The sequence below is a fragment of the Xiphias gladius genome, chromosome 3, assembly GCF_016859285.1.
Source record: "Xiphias gladius isolate SHS-SW01 ecotype Sanya breed wild chromosome 3, ASM1685928v1, whole genome shotgun sequence".
In the NCBI taxonomy this organism is placed as follows: domain Eukaryota; kingdom Metazoa; phylum Chordata; class Actinopteri; order Istiophoriformes; family Xiphiidae; genus Xiphias; species Xiphias gladius.
This window is the reverse complement of record NC_053402.1, coordinates 5,615,998-5,627,348: the sequence shown is the minus strand read 5'-3', so window position 1 is coordinate 5,627,348 and position 11,351 is coordinate 5,615,998. Positions and strand designations below refer to the sequence as shown.

The window sequence follows — 11,351 nt, the reverse complement described above, 5'->3', positions numbered from 1 at the left end:
GATTTAATGTTTAGATTTAGCATTTAGATTTAGATTTAAGATTTAGATTTAGATTTAGCATTTAAATTTAGATCTAACATTTAGATTTAGAAGGTAACAATTAATGTAACATTAAAATGTAATTCTAATATTCATATTAACATATAGATTACATCAATTAATTTTTTTAAGAAGAAAAGTAGATATGACAAAGTTAACAAATATGGCTGTAAATCTAGTAAAACTGTGACTCCTTGTGGCGTTGTTTGGCGCTAAATATGGCAACATGGAGCTGTCACTTTGAGCATGCACCACTTTACTTTTGTGGGCGGAGCAGCAGGACGCAGGGCTGAGCCGGAGCTCTCTGATCAGACTTCGTGGATGCAGCGCAAGATGAAGGACCTGGAGAAAGAGAAGGACGGAGGAAATCGAAAAGCTGGAAGAACGAAAGAGAATGATCAGGTATGTTCGATTCACAGTGATTAGTCTGCAGACAACAGGAGCCTGATGTTTACACGAAACCCACGCATTTTCCACACAAAAACTGGTTTTCATAAAAGAGGAAAGTGCAGCAAACTGACCCTAGACCAGGCGTACACACAATTTTCGAGAGATATCTGCGGGTGAAATGATTAGGAGATTATTCTCATTATAAAACGTTATTTGTTTGGTGTGTTGTGGTGATTGTGTTATTATTTTCTAATTTACGCTGTAGTCTGTAAAGTTTGGTCAAAGGCTCATTCAGAAGCTTCATTTTAAAGAACTGTTTGTGAATTTATGAATCGGGAAATTTGAGACGGTGGGACTTGCATTTGGTTATACATGGGGGATGTAAAGATGCTGTTGTGCTAGTTGGGACTTGTAAGTGCTAAGTGCCTCAAGCTGCCAGTGTGGTATGAAGTCTAAGGAGTCAAGACTGACTGAAGGAAGCCAAGTTTCTGATCATATCCGACTGTGTATCATTCAAACGAAAAAACTCTTGTTTTTACTTTTTGTTTTACATTTTGATAGATTAAAGTAAAACTGTGGAAATGAAGGCACAATCCGTACATCTTCTCCAAAATTGCAAAACACAATATTGGAACATATTATTTGTCAAACTGATTGTTAAGTCTTAAGTAGTCATAGATAACAACTAAATCTATCTTTCTGATAAGGATTTATTAAGGGCTGTTTACATCAGTAATTTTTGCTGACACAGAAGTAAAACAAGCCTGTATCTGACTTGGATTGTAAATTTGGGCACAACATGTTGGATGTTAAAGTCCCTGCTACATCTTTTACTATGGAAACGAGACTGTAGGAGGCAGGACTAATGCACATAAAAACTCTTTAGCCCACAGACAGATAACTTCAACATGGTTGTTTTAAAGCTCAAGCAACATGTAATGCTGCGTAACAGTATTGCATTCATGAACTATAATGCTGGTGTCACACAACAGAGAGCTTGTAATTTGTTTGCCACATCTACACAAAATCAGCAACATGTAAGATTATATCCCCACATTCTATAAATCTCTGAACAGTTTAAACATTATTTAAATTGATTAAAACCCACAAAACAGAAGAACATTCAAAGAGGTAGGTACAGAATGACAAAATAATGTAAACTAGAAACTGAACTCGACAAAAACAGAAGCACATTTTATATACGCAGTGGCCTGGTAACATGCTGCTGGTCTACTATATACTGTTTACTGATGTCATGTATTGGCACGGAAAGGTGCTTCAATGGAATTATATTTATAATCATTGAGAATAACTGTACAGCATAGATGAATGTGACTGTCCTGCCTCATACAAGAATATGAGTCAGGGCAGGCTGATGATAACATATTTTGTTATGGAAAAATGCATGAGAGTGTAAAGTGTAAAGTGTAAAGTTTATATAGTAAGTCTACAGTAAACAGTTGGCCCAAGTGTGTATGTAATACTGATTATAGGTTTGGAAGTCAGAAAAATAAAACAGGTCTTGGAAGTGCCCTCCAAGCCTCCTTTGTGTGGATTGTTGTATGTGCACGGATTAGTAGTCCCAGTTGGACTATGCTTTTTCTGGAGCAGGTCATCTTCAACTTTCTGTTCTCCTCAGTAATTCCAATGCCAAGTTTCATCCTCAAGAAAAGAAGGAGTAATATAGTGAGAGAGCAGAGAGACAGGGGAAGAGACATATCATCTTCATGGTGTTTAGGTAAGGAGAAATATTTGCTATTAAAGGTCACGGACACTCCCCACTCCCTCCCTTTCTCAGTCACACACACACGCACACACACACACACACACACACACACACACACACACACACACACACACACACACACACACACACACACACACACACACACACTTGTCTTAAGTTAGTTGTGAGAACACTCATTGACATAACACATTCCCCGGCCCCTTACCCTAACCTTAACCATCACAACTAAATGCCTAACCCCAACCCTTGCCCTAACCTAAACAAAATTCTAACCTGAACCTTAAAACGTAAAGTTTTAAATGGTTAATGCTCATACAGTCCTTTGAAAATTTGAGGACTGGCCAAAATGTCCTCACTTTGCCAAAATGTCCTCATTCCATAAGGTCTATAAATCAAACTGGTCGTCACAAAGATTGACGTACAAGTGCACACACACACACACACACACCACACACACACCACACACACACCACACACACACACACACACACACACACACACACACACACACACACACACACACACACACACACACACACACACACAGACAGAGCCTCTCAGGTCACAACTCAGTCTCTAAAACTCGGTGCATTTCTGGGATTATTGTGTTTAAAAATATTATGATAAAATTTGCAAACTGATTTTGAATTGCAAACTGCCCACCGCTGCACTAAAAAATGTAGTAGTTTTAAGATCTTACAGATAATCAGTGGAAGAAGTTCCATTGAGAGAAAATATTTATTGCGATCAGCTTTTAAACTGCAGAGGTGAAAACATAAGGTTTAACATTTAAATCAGACTTCATACTACAATGAAGCTATCAGACAACAACCTGATCATGGGTATTTTTGTCAGCAGCTGTCAGTTTATGCAGATACAACAGACAGCCAGGAAGCTGAATGCAGTTCTGTAAGCTATTTTAACTTGAACTGGGTCTACAAGGCGCTTCCTAGCATACTCCCAACGAGCTAGTGTTAGGTGTTAGATTAGAAATGACTCAGTATTGGTAACTAGGTAAATAAAAGTAAGAGATTAAAGTAACTAAAAGTAACAAGTTACAAACATTAGTAAAATTGTGAGTTGGAGTAGATTGTTGGAAAGGATAACTTCACCACATTGACCGTATCACTGAGTGTCACTTCATTCAATGCGGGTCAGTTGCTGCTTCTAGCACACACCGCGTCCATACACTCATACATTCATACATACAGAAGAAGTTTAGGTATAGTACCCAGATTATATGATAACGCTGCTGCTTTCAGTAGTGGTGACACACAAACAAGCTAGGCCTAGAGCCAATGGTACAGTACCTTTTGTGTTTAGTGTGGTTTCACTACACATCTTACAATACCGCTCACCTATTTTTCAGACTTTTTTTTTTCTTTAATTGACAGGGACAGTGCATATTATATTAATAACATGTATGAAAGTACGCCAGGGTTAGCAAGAAAGGCTCATTTTCATCTGTAAACCCTGAGCAGGCAATAGTTAAAAAGCACAAATATTAAGAATAAAAGAATAGAAAATGCAATCAACAACAAAAGCAGTGGAAATATGCTAATACAAACTGAGCCTGCACTACATAGAGACAAGAAAGACAGCTCCTACAACACTCAAAATCAACATTAGCATGACAACAATCAACAAAAAACAGATAGCATGACAACACATTCAACAAATAGCATGATAACAGTCTACAAATCCACAAATAGCATGACAACCAATCAACAAATAGCAGCACAACAAAGAACATGAGAACACCTCACTGTTCTAGTGTTCACAAGTTCGATTTCTAATCAACCAGGCTTTTAATGTTGTTGAGAAATAATGGTTGTTGGGACAGTTTCTTATGCATTGCAGTTAGTTGTTCCAATCCTAAGAGGCTCTGACAGAAAAGGCAGATTGGCCAAAACTACATGGTATTCTAGGAGTAAAACAGTCTCCTCTAGTTGTTGCTCTAGTAGTTTGGCTTGTTTTTAATGACGTAAGTATGGACTGGTGGAGGAGCCGGTATTGTGTAAAACCTTGCAAATGAGACAGAGTCTACTGTATTTAACCATGTTTTCCCAGCACAGGAAGTTGTACTTTTTCCTTGTGGCTTCTTGTCTAGGGTTTTTATTGTTTGTTTGTACAGGGATTCTGTAGGCTTTAGGGTGGTTTTCCTGATGTGTCTCCAACTTGTGAGACAGTACATGATGTGTTGAAGGATCATTGTATTCATGAATATTTCAGCCTCATTAGTGGTCAGTCAGTTCCTTGTCAATTTGAAATTGGCCAGATTAAATCTAACATTCCTTGAAGCTTTTTTAACGTGCAGTTTGAAAGACAGATTTGAATCAACATTGATGCCAAGATATTTAAACTCAGACATGATCTGTACTTGCTTTTCCGGAGACTGTGTTGTTTGATCCAGTGTTCAGGTTGGTTGTTTTAGTGAACAACATGCTGGCTGTTTTTGTAATGTTAAACTTAAGGCAGGATTGAACTAGCCTTGTGGTAACTTTTACCAGTACAGCTGAGAGTTTTGATGCAGTTTCATCTTTGTCTTTGCCATGTACACAGACAACTGTATCATCATAGTGGTACACCACCACGAGGGATTTGAAACAAAGCCCTCAACATGTGTTTGAAGTGTAGACTTTGAGCTTTGAAAAACAGTTAATGTGAACCAGAATTGCAGTCATGTCTATACATAGTCCCTCATTTTCAGAGGCTCAGAACTAATTGGACAATTTGACGGTTTATCAGTTTCATGACCAGGTGTTGCACGTTCCCCTGTTATTTCACGATAAATTAAGCAGATAAAAGGTCTGGAGTTGATTCCAAGAGTTGAATTTGCATTTCATAGCTGTCCATGGGAACTCTCAATATGCAGTCCAAAGAGGCTCAGTTCAGTTTTATTTGTGTTGCGCCCAATCATAACAGAAGTTATCTCAGGGCACTTGTCATATAGAGCAGGTCTAGACAATACTTTTTATAGTTATATTTACAGAGACCCAACATTCTGCCGTAATAATCAGACTAAGTATAATAAGAATAATAATTGAAGCAGTGCTTGCTGAGCAGGATCATGGTGGCGGTAGGTGGTTTAAAGTCACAGATCTAGACTCTGCAGAAATACCTGCAGAAAGCGACAGGAGGACATAGGAGAGAGATGAGAAAGTACAAAACTACAGAAGAGAGAAGAACCCAAGTTAGTAACAAGCATTATTGTGATATGAATGTGTATGGATGGAGAGGGAGAGGAGGAGAGAGGAGCTCAGTGCATCGTGGGAAGTCCACCGGCAGTGTAGGCCTATAGCAGCATAACGAGGGGATGGTTCAAGACTAGCTTCAACCAGCCCTAACTATAAGCTTTATCAAAAAGGAAGGTTTTAAGCCTACTCTTAAACATGGAGAGGATGTGTGCTTCCTAGAACCAAACTGGAAGATGGTTCCACAGTAGAAGAGCCTGATAACTGAAGGCTCTGCCTCTCATTCTGCTTTTGGAGACTATAGAAACCACAAGTAAGCCTGCATTCTGGGAGTGCAATGTTCTAGTGGGGTAATAGGATACTATGAGCTCTTAAAGATATGATGGTGCCTGACCATTAAGGGCTTTGCAGGTCAGGAGGAGGATTTTAAATTCTGTTCTGGATTTTACAGGGAGCCAACGCAGTGACGCTAACACAGGAGAGATCTTTTTTCCTAGTTCCCTTTCAGTACTCACGCTGCAGCATTCTGGATCAGCTGGAGAGTATTTAGAGACTTGTTGGGGCTGCCTGATAATAAGGAATTACAGTAATCCAGCCTAGAAGTAACAAATGCATGGAATAGATTTTAGACAAGATATGCCTGATTTTTGCAATGTTATGCAGGTGAAAAAAGGAGGTCCTTGAAGTTTGTTTTATGTGGGAGTTAAAGGACATATCCTGATCAAAGATAACTATGAGACTCCTAATCGTGGCGCTGGAGGCCAGTGCAGTGCCATCTAAAATAACTATAACATTAGCTAAGGTGTTTCTGAGTTGATGGGGGCCAAATACAGTAACTTCAGTTTTGTCTGAGTGTAATAGCATTAAGGTACTGGTCATTCATGTCTTTATGTCCTCTGATTGGTTTCATCAGGCTCCATATGGACATTTATGGAGTGTTTCCTAATTATATTGCCTAAAGGAAGCATATAGATAGAAGGATAGGTGGATAGAATTGGTCCAAGCACAGAAGTATGTGGAACTCTGTGACTAACTTTTGATTATATGAAAGATTTATCGTTAATGTGTACAAACTGAAATCGAATCAATAAATGCCACTCAAGACAGCTTAGAGCGGTTCTTTTATTGCCGATTAAATGTTCCAGACTCTGTCATAGGACGTGATGGTCAATAGTGTCAAATGCATTACTAAGATCTAATAAGTCAAGTTCAGAGACAATTCCTGTGTCCGACACAATTAGAATTAGAAAAGTCATTTGTAACTTTCACCAGTTTCTCTGTGCTATGATTCACTCTAAATCCTGACTGAAAATCCTCAATTAAACTATTTTTATGTAAAAAGTCACACAATTGCTTGGCAACAGCTTCCTCAAGGATCTTAGAGAGAAACGGAAGGTTATGTGCAGGTCTATAGTTGGCTAAAACTCCTGGATCATTAGTAGACTTTTTAAGAAGAGGTTTAATTAAAGCTCCTGTAAAGGAAACATGGTACATAGCCTTTTAATAAAGAGAGACTAATTATTAGAGGCGTTAATTAAGGGTAAAATTTCCTTAAGTAGCTAAGTTTGGATGGCGTCTAAGAGACAGGTTGATGGTTTAGAAGAAGAAATCGTTGAAGTTAGTTGGTGAGGGTCGATAGGAGAAAAACAGTTAGATATAAATCAGGTTTTATTGCTGCCTCTAATGTTCCTGTCTTTGAAGATAAATTGGTGCCGGTTGAGGGCAGGAAGTGGTGATTTTTTTTCTCTAATAGTTAGAATTTTATCATTAAAGAAGCTCATGAAGTCATCACTACTGAGATCTATAGGAATACATGGATCAATAGAGCTCTGACTCTCTGTCAGCCTGGCTACAGTGCTGAAAAGAAAACTAGGGTTTGTTTTTATTTTCCTCTATTAAATATGAGTAATAGGCTACTCTGGCACTAAAAAGGGCCTTCCTATATATTTCAAGGCTATCTTGCCAGGCTAAGCAGGATTCTTCCAGTTTGGTAGAACACCATGTCTTTTCAGGTTTTCGCATTGTTTGCTTTAATATGCAGTTACTAACCTCCTTTGTTTTAATATATTCCTTTTTAGAGGGTCAATAGAGTCAAGTGTCATTCCCATTGAGCCTGCAGCACTATCAACAAGGTGATCAGTTTAGGAGAGACTAAAGTTAGCATAGGAGTCCTCTGTTATATTGAAACATGCTGGTGAATTTTTGCTTAATGGTGTGCAGTCCAGTGATAGGAATTCAAAAGTTATTAAATAATTATCTGATATGGGAGGATTCTGTGGAAAGATTATTAAATGTTCAATTTTGGTGCCATAAGTTCAAACAAGGTCGAGGGTGTGAATATAACAGTGAATGGGTTTATTTACACTCTGAGCAAAGCCAATTGAGTCTAATAATGAGATAAACGCTGAGCTAAAGCTAAAATTGTCATCGTCCACATAAATATTAAAATCACCTACTATAATAACTTTATCTGTGGTAAGGACTAAACTTGATAAAAACTCTGAGAATTCAGACAAAAATTCAGTGTACAGGCCAGGAGCTTGGTACACTAACAAGTAGAATAGGCTTTAATGTTTTCCAGGTTGTGTGTGTAAGATTAAGAAACAGGCTTTCGAATTAGTTAGAAATAGTTATAACTGAGTTTAGGTTTAGGGTTGATAAATAAGCTTGAGTTGAAAATGGCTGCAATTCCACATCCTCGGCCAGTGCCTTGAAGAATGTGAATGTTAATATTACTTAGGGGAGTGGATTGATTTAAGCTAACATATTCATCATGACACAGCCAGGTTTCAGTAAGACAAAATAAATCAATAATATGATCTGATATCAGATTGTTTACTAATGCAGCCTTAGATGGGAGCGATCTAATGTTTAAGAGTCCACATTTAATTCTCCCATTTCGTTGTACTTTTGCAGTGGTGGTCTCCTTGTTTATTTTTGAGTTCATTCATTTAGGTGGTAGAGGGGCAGACACAATCTCTATGGGGTTTTGGGGGGATGTTTAAGACTGCAACTCTGCCTCCTAGTCCCAACTTTGGGTTGTCATGGTTTTGGTGTACTAACAAACTCAGTCAGATTTTTAGATATGAGAGCAGCTCCATCCAATATGGGATGTATGCCGTCTCTCCTAATCAGACCAGGTCTTCCCCAGAAAGTCCGCCAATTATCTACAAAGCCCACATCGTTTACTGGACATCACCTCGACAGCCAGTTGTTGAATGATATTCGGCTATACATTTCATCACTATTCAAATTAAGCAGGGGCCCAGATAAAACTACAGAGTCCAACATTGTCTTTGCATATTTATGCACCAACTCAACAATCATTTTTATGTGACCTCTGTTTGGTGTAATCGGGTGTTGTTACTGCCGAAGTGAATAACAACCTGACTATATATATGTGTACCCTATCCTAGCCAGCAGTTTTAAATAGGATTCTGCATCACCTGCTCTGGACCTAGGAATACATTTGACTATGCTGACTGGTGTCACTAACTTCAAGTTTCTCAAGATAGAGCTGCCAATAACCAGAGGTGGTTTCTCAGCGGGTGTGTCGCTGAGTGGGGAGTATCTGTTTGAAACATGTACTGGTTGGTAGTGAACCGTGGGCTTCTGCTTAGGGCTACACTTCTTATTATAGACAGTCTGCCCTGGCTTCCCAGCTGCTCAGTATCTGCTGGGGGGAGAGTAGGAGCTATGCTGGGGTGGCTCGTAACAGATACTGGGTCTGGCTAACTAATGATCAGCTAATGATCCGGTTTTCATGTTACAGAGCCATGCTTCGAATTCACCGAGTCTCGCCTCCATCACTGCAAATCAACTATATTCATTACATGTACTCTTAATGGCTAAAGGAGGCAGAGTTGTAACTAAACATAAGAGACACTAAGCAAAAGAGAGCAGGAGAGTGAGAGGGAGAGAGAGACTGCTGATAGCTAACTGTTAAGCTGGATCGCGTGTAAGCAACTGGAAGTAGCGAAAAGGTCACCAAAAGGAGAGAGCTAAGAGTACTTAAGCGGAACTAGTGTAGGTTTAAATGTACACCGCCTAATTAGCCACTGTATAACGAAAACATTAACTGGGTAGAGGGAGAGCAGCAAAACTTGCTACCAGTAACACAGAACACAGAAACAATATGCTTACCGTAGCACGTCAGGTGTTGATGCAAATGAAGGCCATCATTTGGCTGAAAAACACATTCACTGGTGAGCTCAGCAACACCAAAAAGTCTGGAAGACCATGGAAGACCACCAAAGGGCACAATCACAAAATTCTTTCCTTGGTGAAGAAAACCCCTTCACAAGATCTAGGCAGGTCAAGAACACTCTTCAGAAGGCAGGCATATCATTGTCAAAGTCTACAACCAAGAACACCTTCATGAAATGCAGAGAGTTTAGCACAAGGTGCAAACCACTGGTAGCACTCAAGAACAGAAAGGCGAGATTAGACTTTGCCAGAAAACATCTAAAAAAGAAAACCCTGCCGAGTTCTGGAAGAAGATTATTTCCAGATTCTTTGGACAGATGAAACCAGATTAACTTGTAAACACAATTGTGGGAAAAAAAACAGTATGGAGAAGGAAGAACAGCTCATTATCCAAAGCATACCACATCATCTGTCAAACACGGTGGAAGCAATGTTATGGCATGGGCATGGCTCCCAATGAAACTGGGTCACTTGTGTTTATTGATGATGTGACTGCTGATAGAAGTGGCAGGAGGAATTCTGAAGTATATAGGGCTATACTATTTGCTCAGATTCAGCCAAATGCTGCAAAACCGATAGGAAAGTGCTTTATAGTACAGAGGGATAATGACCCAAAACATACTGTGAAAGCAACCCAAGAGCTTATCAAGGCAAAGAAAGGGCAAATTCTTCAATGGCCAAGTGCTTTTCTTTTTCCGAATGCAAAACTGAAGGCAGAAAGCAGCAACTGAAGGCAGCTGCAAAAAAGCCTGGCAAGGAATCTTAAGGGAGGAAACTCAGCATTTGGTGATGTCAATGGGTTCCAGACTTCAGGTAGTCATTGACTGCAAAGGATTTTCATCCAAATATTAAAAATAATCCTTATATTTATAATAATGTTGGTTTGTCCAATTACTTTTGAGCCTCTGAAAATTAGAGACTGTATAAAAATGGCTGTGAAATTAACGTTTATCATGTTCTAATTTAGATTTAACAGCCTGTTTTACTGCATGGTCATGTTGTTTCATAAATCTCCATACATCTACCACGGCAGGCTATTATTCTGTCTTTTCTTGGTCCTAGATTTTTTAGTTAATTTATCTATTGTGTTCTTAATTGTGGTTAGTAAAATATTGCTGTCTGCCACAGACAATAGTTTATTCCAGTCTATTTCTTTTAGTCGAGTTTTAAAGTTTTCCAGTTCACTTCTTGGAATTCTAAACTGTTCAAGCTGTTTGGGAGTAGTAAAATTACACCTTTTCCTAGTCAGGTTCCTCACAAAAGTGTCACGCTATGATCAGACAGACCGGTTATCATATTAAGGGTCTTGATGATTCTTTTAGGTTTACTACTGAAAATTTAGTCAATCTGAGTTTTTGAGGAATTAGTTATTCTAGTTGGACCTTTAACTAGCTGGCTCATCTATCTAAACTAGATGACATCTGTTTAAAAGTTTTCCTACTGGATTTCTCCTCCTAGATGATGTTAGAATCTCCCAACTAAAGAATCTCTTTCCAAGACTCACATTCTTTGAGTATACTCTGCAATTGTTCATAAAACACATTATAGGGTGAAGGAGGGTGCTGTATTACTAAAAGGAGAAGGCACATTTGAGGTGACAAGATTATATTTAGTCCAACACATTCCAGGTTGTTACCAGATGCCCACTGTATTTGCTCACATTGGAAAGTATCTCTGCTATATGTCATCACTTCGCCCCCTTTTCCCTCAGCCCTATCTCTCCTAAAGATTTTATAGCCAAGTGCAGTCATTGCAGCAGATGGAGAGTGTTCATG

The 11,351-nt window shown here is 38.9% G+C and overlaps 1 protein-coding gene across 1 annotated transcript in view; it reads left to right on the top strand.

Moving 5' to 3' along the window:
* The first annotated feature begins 304 nt into the window (after positions 1–304).
* The window catches only part of trpm4a (transient receptor potential cation channel, subfamily M, member 4a), a 75,366-nt gene continuing 64,319 nt past the window's right edge, over positions 305–11,351 (top strand). The window contains 1 exon segment of the mRNA XM_040116830.1: positions 305–441. Within this exon segment, the coding sequence (XP_039972764.1) occupies positions 361–441 (81 nt within the window). The 5' untranslated portion in view covers positions 305–360.